At 43.4% G+C, this 23,064-nt stretch overlaps 1 protein-coding gene across 2 annotated transcripts in view; it reads left to right on the forward strand.

Moving 5' to 3' along the window:
* Nucleotides 1-31: 31 nt before the first annotated feature.
* Nucleotides 32-23,064, forward strand: part of VPS8 (VPS8 subunit of CORVET complex) — a 388,855-nt gene continuing 365,822 nt past the window's right edge. For both annotated transcript variants that reach the window (XM_073633432.1, XM_073633433.1), the window contains exons 1-3: nt 32-166; nt 18,857-19,026; nt 20,088-20,156. In XM_073633432.1, coding sequence (XP_073489533.1) covers nt 166; nt 18,857-19,026; nt 20,088-20,156 — 240 coding nt within the window. In that variant the 5' untranslated portion in view covers nt 32-165. The remainder of the gene's footprint in view (nt 167-18,856; nt 19,027-20,087; nt 20,157-23,064) is intronic.

The following is a 23,064-nucleotide window of genomic DNA, read 5'->3' on the forward strand; positions in this document are numbered from 1 at the left end:
GTCATGTGATATGAAACCACACTCCCGGAAGTATCCGTGGAACGCACGGCTGAGATGCAGGAAGAGGAAGTCAGGTTTCAGGGAGTGGAGTGCGCAGGCGCAGCAATGGGGTTGGCAGCTAGCTCAGTTCCCCAGTAAGGAGGAAGATCCCCTGGACCTGGCAAGAGTGAGTGACATCCAGTGTTAGCGGTGTGCATGTGTCACCTGTGTACAACGTACATGGGGGGGCTGTATAGAGATGATTGGGGGAGCATCTGTAATCAGTCATTGTCTTTAGAAATGTGTCATTTTGTGTAAATATGTCAGTGTGAAGGTCCTCTATACCACAAAGCCATACACTGGAATAGAGGAGAGTGGGCACACAGGGGAGATGTATTAAATCTGGTGCAGCTGTGCATAGTAATCAATCGGCTCCCAGGTTTATTGTCAAAGCTTATGGTGGGACTTTAGTCAGAAAATGAATTCCCTCTAGATGACTTCAGGCCTCTTTTGCAGGTATAGTTATGTAAAACATTAACAATAAGTGTCTTTTAAAATCCACTATTACACTGTCTCACCCTGCACATGCTCAGTTACTCTCTATTCTTAGGCACTGCTGAATTTGTAGATCTGCTGACAACCTTAAAGCGGAATTAAACCCTCCTATCCTTTACAGCCAAGGAAGCTGCTTCTGTTTGATCTGCAACTGCCATGGTGCTGCACATGTAATCAGTTATGACACCAGTCATGTGATAGTTTGACCGTTTGGTTGAGGACACAAGTAAACATGACAGTTAGCAAACCCGACATTCCTGGAATGTAACGGTTTTCTTTTTTAAATCTGTTAAATTGATGGGATTGGTTCCGCTTTATGATTTAGGCCTGGTTCACACTTATGCTGTTTTTGGTGTTTTTTTGCAGAAACGCAATACTAATAATAATAATTTAACATGCTTTCCTATGGGTCACGTTCACATCTATGCTTTTTTCAGCCGCTGCATTTTTGGAAAGGGTCAGGGACTTTTTTTAAAAATGCAAACGGTGCATTTTTGGTTCAATAGACTTTAGTGGAAATGCTGTAGAAAAGCGTGTAGTGCATTTTGGTGTGTTTGACACGTTTGTAATCTGCCCAACAACAAATTGGCCAAAAAAATTGCATAAAAAACACGAAAGGCACTGCAGAATCAGATCAAAAGCAAACTGCATAGGTGTGAATGAGGCCTTACTGCTGTTCAGGGGCTCTGGGCAAAATGGCATCCTCAAGCAAGAAGAAACAGGAGCCATTGCTGGAGCCAATTTACAGCACACACTTATTTTGGTAGGATAATCATTAATGTGGAATGTATGTTCCTTGCTAAAGAACATTATTTTTTTATCAGGTTGTTATGGGTAAAGTTCCACTTTAAGTGAACAAGCTGAAATTAGAAGCCATTTGGTTACAAATTACAATGCAGAGCTGCATTAGATTCATTGTGCTCCAGTTTTAGTAAATCTTCTCCAGTTGACATATTTGGTGGTGATGAATATGACAGTATTGGGGGGGGGGGATTACTAAAGTGAAATGCATCATTGTTTGTAAATATTGGCTGATTTCTGTGTGCCGTAGGCCCCTTTCACACTGGGGAGGTGGGGGCGTCGGCGGTAAAACAGCGCTATTTTTAGTGCTGCTTTACCGTAGTTTTTGCGGCGGTATTCGGCCGCTAGCGGTTTTAACCCCCGCTGGCGGCCGAAAAAGGGTTAAAACCACTCGCATAGTGCCGGTATAGCCGCGCTGCCCCATTGATTTCAATGGGCAGGAGCGGTGAATACACCGCTCCTTCACCGCTCCAAAGATGCGGTTTGCAGGAGTTTTTTTTTTTTTCTCCTGCCAGCGCACCGCTTCAGTGTGAAAGCCCTCGGGCTTTCACACTGAAGAAACAGTAGAGGCATTTTTAGGTCGGTTTGTAGGCGCTATTTTTAGCGCAATAACGCCTGCAAACCGCCCCAGTGTGAAAGGGGCCTAATCGTCAATGATGTCAAACAAGTTGTATGCGTGTTTGTGCCAGCCGTGCCATATCACTGATTGCGATAGCGGTTATAGTTCCTGCCATGTGTACACACCCGGATTCTGCCTTCCCAGCTAAAGGGGGGGGGGGGAGCAGATGAGGGCTGATGAAAACGTAGTAGGGTTTTATCCCCCCCGCCAACTGCGAATATAAACAAACCCTAAGAATCATATGTGACCGTTTTCTTTTCTTGTCCAATAGCGTGCACCAAACTTTCTAAACTAAGAATTGTTCTAAAATGTACCCCATGACCACAGTGGTGTAATGCTGCAATGAGGAGGAGTGGACAGCAAGGAGCAGCACTGGAGGAGGGAGAGGAGAGGGAGATGTGTGAAAGGACAGCACATCATCACACTGGCTGTCATCCCAATGGACATGAATGGGCTGCCTGCATGCAGCACCTGGTGGCTGAATCTGCATAAACAGAACGCTCATTCACGGGTGTCAGCGCCCATCTGAATAAGGCCCTAGGCCGCAGGGATGGCCAGAACTCCAACCCTCCGGGTGCTGTGGAACTATAAGTCCCATCATGCCTCTGCTTCTGGGAGTGATGCTTGTGGCTATCGGAATCTTGCAATGCCTTGTGGAAATTGTGGTTCCGCAACAGCTGGAGGGCTAATGTTTGCTCATTCCTGCTGTAGGGGATCCCTGAAAACTCATCTCTTCAGAGAAGCCTATCCGACCCCCACCCAACAACTGAATTTTACTTTTCTTTTTCATCAGCTCATCTCCACAGTTATGAATTTTTGTATCACTTGCCCTTTCCTTTTCAGATTGCAAGCTCTCACGAACAGGACCCTCCTAATCCTCTTGTACTGAATTGTATTGTAATTGTACTGTCCCCTCTCTACATTGTAAAGCGATGTGCAAACTGTTGGCGGTATATAAATCCTGTATAATAATATATCCAAAATAATTATAATCTATCTGAATAATAATTTATCCTGTATAATGATAACATATCTGAACAATAATAATCTATCTGAATAATAATAATATTCAAATATATTATAAACAATATGTTTATTATTATTATTATTATTATTATTATTATTATTATTATTATTATTATTATTATTAATAATAATAATAATAATAATAATAATAATAATAATAATATTATTATTATATAATACTATATATAATATTATTCAGATATAATGATGTTATTATTATTCAGATCTAATAATAATATCTGTATAATAATATATCATGTATAATAATATTATATCTGTATTATAATACTACTACTACCACTAATACTAATAATAATAGTATATGTAAAATAATACTATAACATGTATAATAATAATAAGCATTCAGTGGGTAACAATGACATGCTGGAGGGGCAGAATTTCATCACAACCTGCACTTGAGTGATAACAATCCCCTCCCTAAAAGAAAGTGATGTGATTTAGCATTATAATACACTTCTGTTTGTAGGTGTAACCCTTTGTGTTGTGGGTCTTAGTTTTCTGAAATACTCAATACGCATGTTGTGATTGTCACCATAAACATTACAATGGGGGGGGGGGGGGGGGGGGTCTCCTCTGTACAAGCAGTGTGATAATCACAATTCACATATAAACAATGAAATGTTTGCACAGAGAAACCAGTCTCATCATAATGAAACTAAACAGTCGCTGCAATACAATGTGCTTAGTCTTAGGTTTTAATACTTCAGAAATTGCTATAAGAGTGATTTGTGTTTTTAATGTTTTTAGAGGTATTTGAATATTCCTTTTTCCTTTTTTTTTTTTTTTTTGTGCAAAGTGACTTTTTTAAAAGTGAAAGTGTAACTAAAGACAAAACTTTTTATTTTCGTTTTGAACAGAGTGAAGAGGGATTAGAACACCTGTCGGGGTTTTGTAGCTGTCTGTGCCCCCATTAGGGAGATTTACCCTCTCTGTTTGTCACAACATTGGAAGTGAAAGAGAATCCCAAATTGTTGGCTGTCACCAGAGCCGGTATAAAAGGGAATTTTTCCAATGGGGACACCCTTCCCAGTGACAACCAGGGAACCTCTCACTTTGGAGTAGTTTTCAACTGTTTTGGCTATGGGACAGGAAGCGAAGAGAAATCCCCTATATGGGGGGGGGGGACCTGTCGGGTTATACCCCTCCCGTACCCAATCCAAGTGAAAAAAAGGATTTCCTTTAGTTCTGCTATAAGGCTTGAAAAACACAAAAAGCAAAATAGTAGCTCCAAACTCAGTTGAAAAGTAAATATTACGTTTTATACATTAAAATCATAGTAACAAATATTAAAATGCATATTAGAGGTCTCAAATGTATAAACAACCACTTCCTGAAAAACCCAGATGGGGTGTCAAGACGGTCGCTGTAACAAGGTTGACGCATTTCGTGTGAAAGCCCCCGCTTCCTGAGGGCCTTATTATTATTATTATTATTATTATTATTATATTATTATACTGGATTTATATAGCGCCAACAGTTTACGCAGCGCTTTACAATATAAAAGGGAGACAATACAGTTATAATACAATAAGATACAGGAGGATTAAGAGGGCCCTGCTCAGAAGAGCTTACAATCTAATAGGGTGGGATATTCCAATATCATTACAATGCCATAAAAGACACTGAAAATAGAAAACAACAAATAAATAAAATGACAATATTTCTGACCAAAAACAATACAAAATAATAATGACAAAACAGAGATAATCATACATCAAAAGAGCACCTCATAGGAAAACAGGGGAGATTACCACACACATCCCTGTTTTACTATAAGACTTGAGTTGCAAAACGAGAGGAAGTCATGTACTGTATTTCATCATTCTGACTTATTAACGATACTGGTAACACCTTAAGCTTCAATGGATATTACTCAAGTTAAGGCCCCAGTCACACTGACAATGACCTGCATGAACAGTTCTGAAGACATATAAATGCATATAATGATTTGAAATGGTATAGTGCAGACTGCGTGTTTAGCTGCGTTTGGAGTAGAGGTGCACCGAATGGAAATTTTGGTACCAAAACCAAAAATTCAGAATGCACTCGGCTAAAACCGAAAATGACAGTTTAAAAAAAAATATATTTCTATTTTTATATATAATTGTATTATATTTAGCTTTTTAAATAATATCAATAAAATCAATATAAATTTATTGTCAGCCGTTATCGGCACGTTTAGCGCAAGGAGAGCTCAAGAAAAATGCATCCCTTTAAATTCTATGTATGTCTTCACATTGGTCTGTTGCGCTTCCATTGTAGTGTTAAAAATCTATTAATTTCTTTAGTTATCGTTTTTCATAACAATTCATTTCCCACAAGGGGACAATTCCATGATACAAATCCCCCAAAGTATAAAAAATAATATCCCCCAAACCCATCTCCCCCCCCCATCTACCCCCCCCAACCCCACTCCCCACCCTACTCTGCAGGACATTGCTCGCAAGGAACACCTTACGTCATGGTCACTCTATTCTTTGTAAAATTCCTTCCTTATTATACCATTTTTATAATCTCCTTTAAATAAGTCCAAGATCTTTTAAATTTACTCCAGCCTGTCCACTTCCCTGTGTGTTCTATCTCCTCATCGGGTTCCATTCCCCGCTCATCCAAACACTCGACATTAAATATTTCGTTAAGGCCGAAGAGCCAATCTCGCATGTTGGGACTTGAAGAGTTCAGCCAATTTAAAGCAATCTGTCTCTTGGCTACGTCTAACATTATGGGGACCAAAGAGGATTTATAACTCTTAACTGGTTCCGAAGTCCCATGGAAGAGACAGACCCACGGGTCCTCCGCAATTTCCCTCCCCGTGATATCCTTTATCAATGATAAAATTTTTTTCCAGTAAACTTTAATGATGGGACACTCCCACCAGATATGGGCCATTGTGCCCAGATTTGAGCACCCCCTCCAGCAAGTATTGGCCTTTGTCCCATCCATTTTGCTTACCCTGTCTGGGGTGGCATACCATCTTACAAGAACTTTATAATGGATTTCCGTTCTCCTATTGTCTAACGCCGAGTGGTGGGCCAAACTCAAAATTTTATCTATCGTGTTCCTATTACAATGTGACCCCAGTTCCTGCTCCCACCTTTTGATGTAGGGAGGCACCACCAGCTCCTGTTCCACTCCCAATATTCTGTATATTTGAGCTATGTCACCACCTGTTTGCTCCTTCGTACAAAGTTGCTCCAGCGGTCTGAGCTCTTCCATACTTCTGAGTGGCTTCGGTAATTTTTCAATAAAGTGGGAGAGCTGGAGGTACCTCCATCTATCCATAACCCATAATTCTGGTTCCCTACTCAATTCCATGAAAGTGCGAATTTTCCCCTTGCTAATAAAATTTTTTTAGTTGAATAGAATCCTCTTTTAACCAATTACCTCCCACCTCCCTCCTCCCTGGTTCAAAAAATAAGTTGTTTTTCATGTATATCAGAGGTGAATTATGTGACCATTTGTGCTGTGTATGTATCATATCCCAATATTTAAGAGTGTTGTGTGTTAACGAGAATGTATTAGTACTAAGTGCTCTGAATTTTGGAGGGTTCCAAAGTGAATGCGCCAAATTATTGTTGCTCAAAGAGTGCTCAATATCCACCCACCGCTTATCCGACCCTTTTTTAACCCAGTCAGTGACCCGTGAGAGCACTACAGCTATGTAGTACCTATTGAAATCTGGTAGAGCCATTCCACCTTTATTTTTCCCTCTACTCAATGTTGCATAGGAGATATGTGGTTTTTTGCCACCCCAGACAGCTTCACTTATTAATTTCCTTATAGCCTTTAAGAAATACCTCGGTAATGGAATAGGCAACAGCTGGAATTTGTACAAAAGTTTCGGGGTTACGATCATTTTCACCGCATTTACTCGCCCGAACCATGAAAGGGTCCTAGACCGCAGCTTTCTCGCTTCTTGCCTGATGTCATCTAACAATGGGATGTAATTTTTTTGAAACAATTCTTTGAAAGTATTAGCTAATTTAATTCCCAGGTACCTAATTTCCTTTTTCCAGGGAAAGGGAAACACTGCAGCTAGATGGTCTTCTTCTTGCTTACCCAAGCTGATATTTAAAATCTCGGACTTCCTGGGATTAATTTTAAAGTTTGAAACGTCTCCGTATCTTCTAAGGATCCAGAGCACATTAGGTAGGGTTATTCTGGGATTTGAAATAAAAAACAAAACATCGTCGGCGAATGCCGCTAGTTTGTGTTCCTCAGTTCCCACCTTCACCCCGCTACAGTCAGGACTGTTCCAAATAGAGGACAGGAGAGGTTCGAGGGACAGGACGAACAGGAGGGGGGAGAGCGGGCAGCCCTGCCTAGTTCCATTTACCATACCGAAGGGTTTTGAGATGGCCCCGCTTACTCTTACCGCGGCCGTGGGGCTGCTTTATAGAACTCTGACCCAGGAAATAAACCTAGGTCCCAACCCCATGGCTTCCAACGTATTCATCAAGAACCCCCAGTCTACCCTGTCGAACGCTTTTTCGGCGTCAACTGACAGGAATAGAGCTGGGGCCCCCCCACATCTGCAGAACTCCGACAGCAGCACCGCCCGCACCCCATTATCCCTGCACTGTCTACCAAGGACAAAGCCGGCCTGGTCCGGATGCACCAGGCCGGCCATACTCCCTTTCAATCTATTGACCAACACCTTGGCGTATAATTTAACATCTGCGTTCAGCAGGGATATGGGTCGGTAACTCGAACATAATCTGGCATCCTTCCCTTCTTTCAGTATCAGGGTAATCGTGGCGGTCAATGCCTCGCCTTCCATCCCACACCTGGTACTGAGTTCACTCCAGTATTGGCACAGCCTGGGGACCAATAAGTGTTTCATTTTCACTAAATAGGTGGTAGTGAATCCATCCGGGCCTGGGCTCTTGCCCTTTGGGGAGTCTCTCAGGGCGGCTAGAATTTCCTCTTCCTCAATAGGCTTATCCAAGAGATCCCTGTCCTCTGTGGATAGCCCCATTAATCCTGCTCCTTTTAAAAATTCCATGCCCCTAACTAACCGGGTACTATCCTCCTCCCCCTGTTGCCCTATAGAGTAAAGGTCAGCGTAGAACTTTCTAAACTCCTCTGCCATACCTCCACTGGTCACTATTGCTTCCCCTCCTTTGTTGTGTATTTTGTCGATGAAGTTCCGACCTCTTTTTTCCTTATTAACCTGGCCAAATGTTTACTCGACTTGTTCGCCCATAAGTAGTTATCCTAAGTTATTATATTAGTGGCTCTCTTAGCCTCCTGCTCCATCATGTCCCTCAGTTCCTCCCTCTTGGCGACCATTAAACGATAACAGTCCTGATCCTGCCCCTTTGCCTTTTTATGTACTTGCTCCAAGGAAAAAATTTCCTCTATCAACTTTCCTCTTTCTTCCCTTCTTTTTTTTTTCAGGCCTGCTCCTATAGATATAAGGGTCCCCCTGATGAAGGCTTTATGTGCCTCCCATAAAATTGAAGGTGATACCTCACCCGTGTCGTTTGTTTTAAAGAAGAAATCCACCTCATCCTGGATCTGCTCTACCACCCCAGGGTCCCTCAACAAATCCTCGTTCAACTTCCACGAGAAGGACCATCCCCCCGCTTCTGGGATCTTCAGCCTCATCGTAACCGGAGAGTGGTCTGAAAGGGACATTATTTCTATTCTAGTTTCTGCAACCCACGCTAATAGACTATGGTCCACAAAGATGTAGTCCAATCTGGAGTAAGTCCCGTGCACAGGGGAGAAGAAGGTGAAATCTTTCTCTTTAGCGTGTTGCAATCTCCACACGTCCATTAACTGGCTGCGGAGTAATTTCCGCCTAATTGACCCTAATGACACCTTCCTTATCCCCTGGGCACGAGACGTACTATCCAGATCGGGGTTCAAACAAAAATTTAGATCCCCTGCCAGAACTACCTCCCCTTCCCCAAATTCCAAAAGCTTCTTCAACACTTGTTTCAAGAAAACCGTTGGACTTTTGTTGGGACAGTAAACGTTTGCAAGCGTAAACATCCTAGATCCGATAGTACCTTTTAGAAAAATAAAACGGCCTTCAGATCTGTCAGTCTATCCCTCAGCGAGAAGTTCGAAGCCTTAGACAACCCTATGGCGACTCCCCTTGACCCTCTATCAGGGGAGTCCCCGTAGAGCCATTTAGGAATCCTAGGGGAGAACAGCCTGACCCTGGTATCAAGAGTCAGATGGGTCTCCTGCAAGAAAACTATGTCCCCACGAAGGTGACACAGTTCCCTTAATATTTTATGTCTTTTCCTGGGTGAATTTAACCCTTTTACATTGTAAGATATAAATTTGAGCTCAGGCATATCTGTTAACATGGACGTTCTCCACTGCCCCCTGCTCCTCCTGAACACATCCTGCAGATGCCCCCTCCCTACCCTTATCCCCTCCCCCCCTCACCAGCCCCCCCTACCCCCCCCTCCTTTTCCCTTCTCCCAACCTTGATTATCACCCCCCCACTCCCAAAAAACCCCCCTCCCACCCCCCCTGGCGGAAGTTTCACCTTGAGCCCGCTCGTATGGAAATTCTCCCATTCCACACTACGGAACTCCTCCCCCAGGGCGAAGCTCCAGTGCCGACGTCCAGCGCCCGCCCCTCCCTAGGGAGAGAGAGGCGCAGGAGGTGAAGATTCGGAGCCCCCCCACCTAGTGACACACCCCCACCACCACACCCCCCCCCCCCTGCTCCCCCATATATTTTTAAGGGAGAACCGTCCAGAGACCAACCCCTCCCAGTCCCCGCACTTTGTTCTATTCAGCTTGGGTCCGAAAAACATTAATCCTCATGCCTCTAAGGGTAGTCATCTTCTAAGGGGGGAGAGGGGAGGGGCGGGGAGGAAAGAAGAGAAGAAAAACAAAAAACAAAAAAAAAAACAAAACAAAAAAAACAATATATATTCTCCTCTTTCCCTTGGCCCACCCCCCCCACCCCCAAATCCCCCTCCACTCCCTTACTTCAATAATTATAACATATCAGGGATGGGGATGCCCAGACTGTTACAAAAGTCCTGCGTCTCTTCCAGGTATCTCATTCTGTATGATCTTCCATCTTTTGTGACTATCAGGGATGTTGGGAACCCCCAACTATATTTGAGGTTTGCCCTCCTGAGTTGATCGAGGATTGGTCTCATCTGTCTCCTGCGCTCCAAAGTTCCCGCTGATAAGTCAGTGAATATCTGCAGATTTTTGTTTTCGAAGCTTATTGGAGGAGCCCCCTTTAAGTTCTTCCAGATTTTTCTTTATCCTCGTATTGGTAAAATTTGACGATAACGTCTCTAGGGGTGTCTTGCTTTATGTGGGGGGCTTCCTTATTCTGTGAACCCTGTCGATCCTTAAGGCTTCATCTTCTCGCCTGCCCAGAATGGGGTTGAATATCTTCCTCATCTTCTCTCCCAGATCCTCATTTTGTTGTTCCGGAATAGATCTGATGCGTAGATTTTGCCGCCGGCTCTGGTTCTCCTGTTCTTCCAATCTAAACGCCAATGTACGGTTTTCGTTTTGAATCTTCCTGACTTGTTCTTTTAAGTCTGAGATTTCTTTGGCTTGAATGCCTGAGGCCTCTTCGGCTTCCTCTACCCGGCGGAGAAGGTGTCCCATGTCAGAACGGACATTTAAAATCTCCGCTTTTATCACATTTTCTAATTTAGTGAACATTGCGCTCAGGTCTGATTTACTCGGTACTAGAGCCATTATTCTTTGCTCGTCGACGGCACTCCATGCGGACGCACCCTCAAGATCCAGCTCTTCATGGGTTCTGTCCCCCTGTCCCCCCTTTTGTTTCTGCTGTTCTTTTTTCTTGTCCTTCGTACCTGGGTGTTTCGCCTCCATTCCTGGGCTCTTAGCGCTTGCCTCTTTTAAATATTTTTGTATAGAGCTGGTGTTAAAGCTCTCTCTTGTATTCTGGGGTTCCGTTGTTCTTGATGAACGGCCTCTCATGCTTCCGCTCCCTGTCCCAGTTTACCCCTTATAATAATTGGGTGAAAAGGAGTATCAAAATCACCGCCTCTAAGTGCTTCTCTATTTGGGAATCTCCTTCCCACCTCAAACCATAGAGGTAAAGGATATGCTGCTTACACAGGAACTGTATATAATCTTTGTGATAAGCGTGCCGTCTTCCTTCTCCTGCCAAACTGCGATGTGCGCTAAAGGTGGTTATCTTAGCAGCCGCTTCTCTTTTGAATCCTATCCTAGTTCTAGGACCGTACTCGGAGAGGAAAAAAAGGCTCCTAGCTTAGTAAACAATGACTTGTTAAAGGGGGAAGCAGGTAAGGGGGGGCAGATCACAACGTCGCAGAGGGCGCTGCAGAGCAAGCGCACGGCGTCTCAAATCTTTTTTTTTTTCAGGGTTTTCACCTCCTTTTCCTTTTCTTTTATTTTCCCTTTCCTTCCCCTTCTCTTCTCTTCCTTTCTAGGTGCTACGCTCTGTTCGCACAGAATTGTTCAGGGAGCTCCGTCACCCTTGATGTCAGTAAACTGTCCGTTGAGCCGTATTTAATTGCCTATTGCCCTGATAGATGCCCGCTTGCAGCTTATAGACAGGGAGGGGGACCAGGAGGGGCCACAGTATTCAATCCAGTCCCTTTTGGGCAAGGCCAATATCAGTTAGTAATACAAGTCCTGATCGCCTATATCTTCCTGGTTCCCCAGTCTCACAACAGGTGTCCCGAATCTAACCCTCACAGTTCAAAACATAGCTTGTCAGTAGGAGATAACAGTAGGACCTCTCATACCTTGCTTCTTCTTTCACAGACAGCCGAACTTAGCAGTAATTACTTTTTGCTTCTTTATCTTTGCTCCCTGTTACAGCATTCAGGCCCCTGGTTCCAGCTGAAGACCGCAACTTCTCTCCGTAAGCCCCCTGGCCGGGACTCATTGGCTCCTGATACTCCTATCTGTTCGCCACGTTAAGCCACAGAGGGGGGAATGGTGCGCTGATGACAGCCTCGTCTGTTGTCCGTAGCGGTCCCCGGGAGTATACCCGGCGCCGCTACTTCAGCTTACGCGGATTCGGCAGAGGGGATAGATTTAGGCGAGTGGGCGGCCGCACACTCGTTCTTATCCGGGCATCCCGCGGTCTCTCACCCCGCGAGGCATCTCCGAGGATCGTAGGCGCTCCGTCTCACACCTTCCTTGGAGCCGGCGCTAGGCTCCTGCCCCGCGCAGACGTCACACGCACATCACGTCTGTCATCAGGTGTTTAAAAATCTAAACCCTCCTATCCTTAAGACGCCTATCACACCGAGGGCGTTTTGCAGGCGCTATAGCGTTAAAAATATCGCCTGCAATCCGCCGTCAAACAGCTGCAGCATTGTCTCCAGTGTGAAAGCCTGAGGGCTTTCACACCGGAACGCTGCGCTGGCAGGACGGGAAATAAAGTCCTGCCAGCAGCTTCTTTGGAGCAGTGAAGGAGCGGTGTGTTTACCGCTCCTCCACCGCTGCTCCCCATTGAAATCAATGGGGCAGCGCTGGGATACCGCCGGCAAAACGCCGCTATTGCAGCGCATTGCGGGCAGTTTTAACCCTTTCTCGGCGCCCCGCTAGCGGGCGAAATGCGCCGCTAATCCGACGGTAAAACGCCGCTAAAAATAGCGGCGTTTTACCGCCGACGCTATGGGCGGCCCGGTGTGAAAGGGCTCTTACAGCCAAGGAAGCTGCTTCTGTTTGATCTGCAACTGCCATGGTGCTGCACATGTAATCAGTTATGACACCAGCCATTTGATAGTTTCACTGTTTGGTTGAGGACACAAGTAAGCATGACAGTTAGCAAACCCGACATTCCTGGAATGTAACGTTTTTCTTTTTTAAAACCGTTAAATTGATGGGTTTGGTTCCGCTTTATGATTTAGGCCTAGTTCACACCTATGCTGTTTTTGGTGCTTTTTGCAGAAACGCAATACAGTCCATTTACATGCTTCCCTATGGGTCACGTTCACATCTATGCTTTTTTCAGTCGCTGCATTTTTGGAAAGGGTTAGGGACTTTTCTTTAAATGCAAATGGTGCATTTTTGGTTCAATAGACTTTAGTGGAGATACTGCAGAAAAGCGTGTAGTGCATTTTGGTGTGTTTGACACGTTTGTAATCTGCCCAACAACAAATTGGCCAAAAAAATTGCATGAACGGCACTGCAGAATCAGATCAAAAGCAAACTGCATAGGTGTGAACGAGGCCTTACTGCTGTTCAGGGGCTCTGGGCAAAATGGCATCCTCAAGCAAGAAGAAACAGGAGCCATTGCTGGAGCCAATTTACAGCACACACTCATTTTGGTAGGATAATCATTAATGTGGAATGTATGTTCCTTGCTAAAGGACATTATTTTGTTATCAGGTTGTTATAGGTAAAGTTCCACTTTAAGTGAACAAGCTGAAGTTAGAAGCCAGTTGGTTACAAATTACAATGCAGAGCTGCATCAGATTCATTGTGCTCCAGTTTTAGTAAATCTTCTCCAGTTGACATATTTGGTGGTGATGAATATGACAGTATTGGGGGGGGATTACTAAAGTGAAATGCATCATTGTTTGTAAATATTGGCTGATTTCTGTGTGCCTAATCGTCAATGATGTCAAACAAGTTGTATGCGTGTTTGTGCCAGCCGTGCCATATCACTGATTGCGATAGAGGTTATAGTTCCTGCCATGTGTACACACCCGGATTCTGCCTTCCCAGCTAAAGGGGGGGGGGGGAGCGGATGAGGGCTGATGAAAACGTAGTAGGGTTTTACCCCCCCCCCCCAACTGTGAATATAAACAAACCCTAAGAATCATATGTGACCGTTTTCTTTTCTTGTCCAATAGCGTGCACCAAACTTTCTAAACTAAGAATTGTTCTAAAATGTAGCCCATGACCACAGTGGTGTAATGCTGCAATGAGGAGGAGTGGACAGCAAGGAGCAGCACTGGAGGAGGGAGAGGAGAGGGAGATGTGTGAAAGGACAGCACATCATCACACTGGCTGTCATCCCAATGGACATGAATGGGCTGCCTGCATGCAGCACCTGGTGGCTGAATCTGCATAAACAGAACGCTCATTCACGGGTGTCAGCGCCCATCTGAATAAGGCCCTAGGCCGCAGGGATGGCCAGAACTCCAACCCTCTGGGTGCTGTGGAACTACAAGTCCCATCATGCCGCTGCTTCTGGGAGTGATGCTTGTGGCTATCGGAATCTTGCAATGCCTTGTGGAAATTGTAGTTCCGCAACAGCTGGAGGGCTAATGTTTGCCCATTCCTGCTGTAGGGGATCCCTGTAAACTCATCTCTTCAGAGAAGCCTATCCGACCCCCACCCAACAACTGAATTTTACTTTTCTTTTTCATCAGCTCATCTCCACAGTTATGAATTTTTGTATCACTTGCCCTTTCCTTTTTAGATTGCAAGCTCTCACGAACAGGACCCTCCTAATCCTCTTGTACTGAATTGTATTGTAATTGTACTGTCCCCTCTCTACATTGTAAAGCGATGTGCAAACTGTTGGCGGTATATAAATCCTGTATAATAATATATCCAAAATAATTATACTCTATCTGAATAATAATTTATCCTGTATAATGATAACATATCTGAACAATAATAATATATCTGAATAATAATAATATTCAAATATATTATAAAGAATATGTTTATTATTTTTATTATTATTATTATATAATACTATAATATTATTCAGATATAATGATGTTATTATTATTCAAATCTAATAATAATAATATCTGTATAATAATATTATATCTGTATTTATAATACTACTACCACTAATAATAATAGTATATGTAAAATAATACTATAACATGTATAATAATAATAAGCATTCAGTGGGTAACAATGACATGCTGGAGGGGCAGAATTTCATCACAACCTGCACTTGAGTGATAACAATCCCCTCCCTAAAAGAAAGTGATGTGATTTAGCATTATAATACACTTCTGTTTGTAGGTGTAACCCTTTGTGTTGTGGGTCTTAGTTTTCTGAAATACTCAATACGCCTGTTGTGATTGTCACCCTAAACATTACAATGGGGGGGGGGGGGGTCTCCTCTGTACAAGCAGTGTGATAATCACAATTCACATATAAATAATGAAATGTTTGCACAGAGAAACCAGTCTCATCATAATGAAACAAAACAGTCACTGCAATACAATGTGCTTAGTCTTAGGTTTTAATACTTCAGAAATTGCTATAAGAGTGATTTGTGTTTTAGAGGTATTTGAATATTCCTTTTTCCTTTTTTTTTTGTTTGTGCAAAGTGACTTTTTTAAAAGTATAACTAAAGACAAAACTTTTTATTTTAGTTTTGAACAGAGGGAAGAGGGATTAGAACACCTGTCGGGGTTTTGTAGCTGTCTGTGCCCCCATTAGGGAGATTTCCCCTCTCTGTTTGTCACAAGAGTGGAAGTGAAAGAGAAATTGTTGGCTGTCACCAGAGCCGGTATAAAAGGGAAATTTTCCAATGGGGACACTCTTCCCAGTGACAACCAGGGAACCTCTCACTTTGGAGTAGTTTTCAACTCTTTTAGCTATGGGACAGGAAGTGAAGAGAAATCCCCTATATGGGGGGGGGACCTGTCTGGTTATACCCCTCCCTTACCCAATCCAAAGCGAAAAGAAGGATTTCCTTTAGTTCTGCTATAAGGCTTGAAAAACACAAAAAGCAAAATAGTAGCTCCAAACTCAGTTGAAAAGTAAATATTACGTTTTATATTAAAATCATAGTAACAAATATTAAAAATGCATATTAGAGGTCTCAAATGTATAAACAACCACTTCCTGAAAAACTCAGATGGGGTGTCAAGGCGGTCGCTGTAACAAGGTTGACGCATTCCGTGTGAAAGCCCCCGCTTCCTGAGGACCTTACAGATCTTGTGGATATTCCAATATCATTACAATGCCAGAAAACAACAAATAAATAAAATGACAATATTTCTGTCCAAAAACAATACAAAATAATAATGACAAAACAGAGATAATCATACATCAAAGTAGCACCTCATAGGTAAACCGGGGAGATTACCACACACATCCCTGTTTTACTATAAGACTTGAGTTATAAAACAAGAGTAAGGCCCCTTTCACACTGGGGCGGTGGGGGCGTCGGCGGTACAACAGTGCTATTTTTAGCGCTGCTGTACCGTCGTTCTTGCAGCGGTATTCGGCCGCTAGCGGTGCGGTTTTAACCCCCGCTGGCGGCCGAAAAAGGGTTAAAATCCCTCGTACAGCGCGGCTATAGCCGCGGTATAGCCGCACTGTCCCATTGATTTCAATGGGCAGGAGCGGTGAAGGAGCGGTGAATACACCGCTCCTTCACCGCTCCAAAAAAGCAGTTTGCAGGACTTTTTTCACCGCCCTGCCTGCGCACCGCTTCAGCGTGAAACAAATTTCCCTTAGTTCTTCTTTAATGTTTGCATGAGTCCAGATGGCTCTTCAAATACATAAGGGTAAACTGATTTAGTTTTACTTTGAAGTAAAAGGGACATCTTTGCAGCCAGACAGCTAGTATTTTCAGAAAAAGAGAATGGCACTGGCAGCTTTGATTTATCTCTTACAGCTTTTTAGGTGAATATGAAGCCATTTTTTTTTTTTTTTAGTTTTGGTTGAAGTGGGGAAGGTTAGAACCCTATAAGGTTTTTGTTGCTGTTTTGTCCCTGCTGCAGAGATTTAATACAGCAAGGACTGGCTGAATTTCGATCAATGTATGGGAACCCGGGTTTTACACAAGTCCATTTATCGATCAACTTGTATACAACCAGCCTGTCGGGTTTTTCCTGAACGATAAGTGCCACCGGCTATAGCCAGCAACACTAAATATTGTGTTCTGCCGGCAGAAAACAGAAGCGCTGCAGGAGGGATTCCCTCATCAACATGGAATGAGTTTATGGGAGTATTGAGCAATTTTCTTTCTTTCTACTCATGGTGGAAGGAAAGACAATTGCCTAACCCATGGCCTGCCTTACCCTCCTAACTTGTACTGGTGACCGTGGTCTGCTGGACAGAAGGTGATGGAAAATTCAATATTTTTGAGTTGTCACAGGAAGTGAAGAAAAATCTTCTAGTGGACAAACCTGTTCTGATGACAACTGTCTAAGGCCCCTTTCACACTTGTACGACTTGTCCTACGATTTAGGACTGCAAAGTCGTATGACAAGTCGTTCCCCATGATTTCCAATGACTACCATTCATATTAGTATGACTTCAAGTCGTGCCGACTTCAAATATAGTCCCTGCACTACTTTGGCCCGACTTTGATCCTACTTCAGCCCATTGAATATCACTAAAGTCGGATTGCAGTCTTAACTGATTCGACTTTGGCATGCGACTTGTGCTCTAAAGATCTTGAAGGGGAACTCTGCGCCAAAAAAAAAAAAAAACAAAACGGCATGGGTCCCCCCCAAATCCACACCAGACCCTTATCCAAGCACACAGCCCAGCAGATCAGAAAAGGGAGTGGGGATGAGTGAGCGCCCCCCCCCCCTCCTGAACTGTACCAGGCCGAATGCCCTCAACAAGCATGCCCACTCCCAAAGCACCTTGTCCCCATGTTGATGAGGACAAGGGCCTCTTCCCGACAACCCTGGCCGTTGGTTGTCGGGAGCTGCAGGCGGGGGGCTTATTGGAAACAGGCCCTTTTAACAAGGGGGCCCCCAGATCCCGGCCCCCACCCTATGTGAATGAGTATCGGGTACATTGTACCCCTACCCATTCACCTAAAAAAAAAAAAAAAAAAAAAAAGTGTCAAAAATAAAACACAGAACACATGTTTTTAAAGTAATTTATTAGGTAGCTCCAACTTCTTCTCCGGCTCTTCTGGCGACGTCTTCTGCCTCCTCCACTGATGTCTTCTGCCTGTGCTGGTTCTTCTCCCCGATCTGGGTCTTTTCCGCTCTCCGCTGATGTCTTTTAGCCCTCTCTGGTTCTTCTCTTTCTGACCGCTGACTTCTGCCTCTGCTGGGTCTTCTCCGCTATCTTCTCGCTCTTTTGCTGGGTCTTCTCTGCTGTCTTCTCCCTCTGTCCTTCTGATGTCACTGCCCGGGGCACGATGGATGGTGACGTCATAAGGGGCGGGCCTCCGGTGACCGCGCCCCATGCCAATATAAGTAGTGGCACACCGCGCAACCCGGCATTGGAGTGGGAGAGAGCGTTGAGTCAACATCGGAAGAAGAACAGAGGGAGAAGACAGCAGAGAAGACCCAACAGAGGCAGAAGACAGCGGACAGAGGGAGAAGAACTGGAGAGGGCTAGAAGACATGAGCGGAAAAGACCCGGAGAGGGAGCGGATACCCTATTTTTAGAGGCATCCAGCTTCCACTTCCTCCTGGTGCTCCCCGGCACCAGAAGGAAGTCCACCTTTCCCCCCTCCCTCCGTGCAATCTTCTGGGACTTGTCACATGCGCAGTGCGTGCCCGGCTGTGAAGCCACAACCGGGCACCCACAGTCAGAATGCTGGCGCCGGGGAGAGGAGCGGGGCTTCATTCGCCCGCATCGCTGGACCGTGGGACAGGTGAGTGTCCGATTATTAAAAGTCAGCAGCTACACTTTTTGTAGTTGCTGACTTTTTTTTTTTTTTCAGATATATATTTTTTTATTGATTTTAGTGTACAGGGAAGGCAACATTCAAGTACAACAATAGCATAGAGCAGTCAGTTACAATTATACCTTTTGTTATAATTTTTTGTGCAATCAATGCATCCACAGGGTGGTATATTGCTGATACATTCAATAATTTCATTGGGTGACGAACTGTGCCGGGTTGTTACAGTACTCAATTCTGTGCTGCCTAATCCCTGTAGCAGTATGGATGGAACTCCGCTTTAATAGCTTACACAAGCTAAGCTAACAGAGGATCCAATTTTTTGTGTTGCAGTGGAGTCAGACCCTGGAGAGGATGACCTCAGTGCCAAGAGCTGGGACTCTCGTAAACTTACCAGTGAAGGCACAGGATCACTTACCAATCTTGAAGATGAGCTGAATAAGTCACAAACCCGCCTAGGGTACCTTGATGTAGACAAGGAGCTGGAATCTAAACAGGATTTGGTAAATATTATATAGATTTCTCTCTACCCCTATATACTGTCTATACTTGCTGGTTTCCTGTACCAGCCCACCAATGATGTTGCATTGGGCCTCATTACTCAGTATTGGCATACTGCACATACATGAGATCAGTTTCATAATGTACAGGGTGATAATACTGATGGATCTCATAGTTTATGCAGGAAATATTTCTGAAGGTACTGGTGGTGCTGCTTTCCTAGGGCCACCTGTGTGGCCAGGGCTGTCACCATTGCCTTAGTAGAAAAAGTATGTAGGAAAACAAAAAAGTAAGTAAAAGCATTATCCTCATAGATATTTAGTAAATTGTCTCCATATAGTGTCCTACCATGTTTTTTTACTCATTCACCATTGAGTTTATTGTTTATGGTTTATATATTTTTTAAATGTTGGTTGTATGTGCTATTGTTATCCTACTATTAATCAATATTTGTAAAATTACATGTTTTATTGCATCATTGCGATTTATTTTATGGCTGTTGAGAAAGCGGTAGTAACCTCGAAATGCCTTGCATAGTAAGAGTGACCCCAAAGCAGCAAGCTTCCCTTGTCGCCAACAAGTTTCCTTGTAGCATGAGATCTATACTGTATGTTAGCTAGAGGGTGCTGTGATGTGCTCCTGCTGTCACATGGACCTGGACACTGCTCACTAGCATGGGTTAGAAATGGGAGGCATTCTTCATAAATCCATTGATGTTCCCCAGGTTTGTAATATCCATGTGGTGTTGGGCAGTAACCACCTCTTTTACTTCCTGAGAGATTCAGAATCATTCTCCCATTTCCTCTTGAAGCAGTTTGGACTGAAAGGTGGTGTTCATTGTCTGATCCCAACTGCATATTATAGACCATGCAAGGACCAAATTTTCATCATCAACTAGAAAGCCACAGTTTTTTTTTTTTTTACTTTTGATGTATGAGTATAATGGTGAATTGATGAAGTATGAGCTATTTTAATGTTGTAGTGGATCGTTCCTCATATCAAAACATTGTAAAGATTTTACCATGCCACTTATCACTTAATATTTACTGAGATCACCTTTTAGATTGATGATAAAGAGTTTGACATTCCTCAAGTTGACACTCCACCAACACTGGAGAGCATCTTGAATGAGGTGAGACTTTTGTACTTTTTGTAGCATATGGTTAATGATGTATAGAATTATTTTTTTCCTGAAGAGTCATGTTCTTATGCAAATGTGGCCCAGGCCTCTCTCTTTTGAGAAAATGTATATTCTGGAACAAAAAAAAAATAAAACCTGCCAAATCTGTACATGGTTGAGTTATTGCCTAGCTTAAAAGGAAACCTGTACTGAAGGGGGTATGGGGGCCATGTTTTTTGGCCTCCTTTTGAGAATGCAGGGTTGCCTTGTAGTCTTAACCCCTTCATGGCCTCCATGCTAAAAATTAACCACTTAAGGATCGCCCCAGGTACATTTACTGCGGCAGGATGGCCTTTTAGCGCAAACTTGCGTACCTGTAAGTGAATCTCGTCTTTGTCTCTCGGACACAGCGGGGGCCAATCATCAGGTCCGGCGGCAGCGACGGCTGCCGGGATCCTGACGATCGTTCACAGAGACGCAGAACGGTGGTCTCCCTATGTAAACAAGACAGACTGCTGTTCTGACAGAAAGGAAAATGGAGATCTCATGTTTCTGCTAAGCAGAAATGTGGATCTCTGTTTTCTTTTAGTCAAAGCATTCCCCCTACAGTTAGAAAGCACACATATGGAACACGTTTAACCCTTTGATTGCCCCTGATGTTAACCCCTTTCCTTCCAGTGTCATTTATACATTGTCAGTGCATTTTTTTTAGCACTTATCACTGTATTGGTGTCACTGGTCCCCAAAAAGTGTCACTCAGTGTCCAATTTGTCCGATGCAATGTTGCAGTCCCACTAAAAACCGATGATCGCCACCATTACTAGTAAAAAATAAATATATAAAAAGTCCCTAAATCATTTCCATAGTTTGTAGACACTATAACTTTTGCACAAACCAATTAATATACGCTTATTGGGATTTTTTTTACCCAAATTATGTAGCAAAATACATATTGGCCTAAAGAAGAAATTAGATTTTTGACATTTTTTTAATTGGAAATGTTTTACAGCAGAAAGTAAAAAATATTGTTCTTTTTTTCTTTTTCAAAATTGTTTTTTTTTTGTTTATAGCGCAAAAAATAAAAACCGCAGAGGTGATCAAATGCCACCAAAAGAAAGCTCTATTTGTGGGGAAAAAAGGGCATAAATTTTATTTGAGCACAGTGTCGCACGATCACGCAATTGTCAGTTAAAATAACGCAGTGCCGTATCGCAAAAAATGGCCTGGTCAGGAAGGGGGTAAAACCTTCCGGGTCTGAAATGGTTAAACAATGAGTTCACCTTTTGAAAAAAATAAATAAATAAATTAACATGTTTATGCAGGTAAAAAAAATGTGCATTTATTATTATTTTTATTTCAGAAGCCTGCAGAGCATTGCATAATCCATTGATCATGGGTGCGATGGCTGGCACCAGCAGACACTTTCTACAGCTTTCTGCCCTTACCTGAGTATGTGCTTTCTGTTCTGAAAGCTGTGGGAAGTATCAATGTACTACCCTCGCAGTTCATGGAGATCTACAAATTGTCTGCTGGGGTGAACGAAGGTACTTGTAGTTCATTCATTTACAGATTGATGTGATTGAATGACACGGTTGTGCAAGTCCTGCACAGCCATGCTGCTTTTAAAAAAGTGCCAGCTTGTGCAGGCAGCTGTTGCTGACGGGGATCGGGGGGACACAGGAACGGGTGCTAGAGCACGTTACACATTACACCCTAAATATTTACCCATTAAAGACAAAGGGAGAACCAATAGCGCAATAATGTATTTTATTTAAAACGACCAGTAATACAATTTATCCTGCTTACATTGCTTTGTGCCTTGTCCCGGCACTAGGATAACCTGCGAGAAATGTTGGTAGGGAGCCGCACACCGCCACGCTCACGCCAGAAGGTCGCCGTGCATTCCACTCCCCTGTGAGAGAAAACCATAAGCTCGGACCCGTAAGTGACTGGAAGGCGCCTCAACGTACGTTTCGTAATTGCTATGTCATCAGATCATGGTTCCTGATGACGTAGCAATTCCGAAACGTTTGTCGAGGCGCCTTCCAGTCACGGCACTTCCGGGTCTGAGATTCCGGTTTTCTCTCACAGGGGAGTGGAACGCACGCCGACCTTCTGGCGTGAGCGTGGCGGTGTGCGGCTCCCTACCAACATTTCTCGCAGGTTTATCCTAGTGCCGGGACAAGGCACAAAGCAATGTAAGCAGGATAGATTGTATTACTGGTCGTTTTAAATAAAATACAGTATTGTGCTATTGGTTCTTTGTCTTTTATCCCGGGCATTGAGGTGGAGAGGAGATCATGGAATAGAGCAGTGGTCATCAACCCTGTCCTCAGGGCCCACTAACAGGCCAGGTTTTATGTATTATCTTGGGGAGATGAAGACTAGAAAACTGCAATCACTGAGCAGAAAATTATATCACCTGTGATGTATTTCAGTTATCTTGCAAACCTGGCCTGTTAGTGGGCCCTGAGGGCAGGGTTGATGACCACTGCAATAGAGGATTGAATGTTTTCCCCAGTCTACTTACTACAGGATATCTCCATAAAACGCTTCCTGACCTTCTTTTCAAGTTAAAGAGGTCACGGTTATCTGGTGAGCAGGCATTTTCATTTGAGTACTTCGGGTGTCATTTGGACTTACTTTGAGTGATGAAGGACTTTTCATTGCAAATTGATTAAGATTTTTCACTGAAGATTAATGGACTCTTAAGCTTTATATATATTAATATTGTTTATTTTTGGTTCACATTGTTCCATGTATATGGTCGTAAAGTTTAAATTGTTTATTGAGTATTTGTTGCACTAAGCGCCCCTATCATCACAAAATCATATTGTACAGCAGTTTGTCTACTTTTCTTGGGGAGCAGCTTCTTAGGTATTGTTTTATTTATTTTGGCGAAAGGTTTTCCCATTTTTTT

This window comes from Aquarana catesbeiana, linkage group LG06, assembly GCF_042186555.1.
Source record: "Aquarana catesbeiana isolate 2022-GZ linkage group LG06, ASM4218655v1, whole genome shotgun sequence".
NCBI classification, from domain to species: domain Eukaryota; kingdom Metazoa; phylum Chordata; class Amphibia; order Anura; family Ranidae; genus Aquarana; species Aquarana catesbeiana.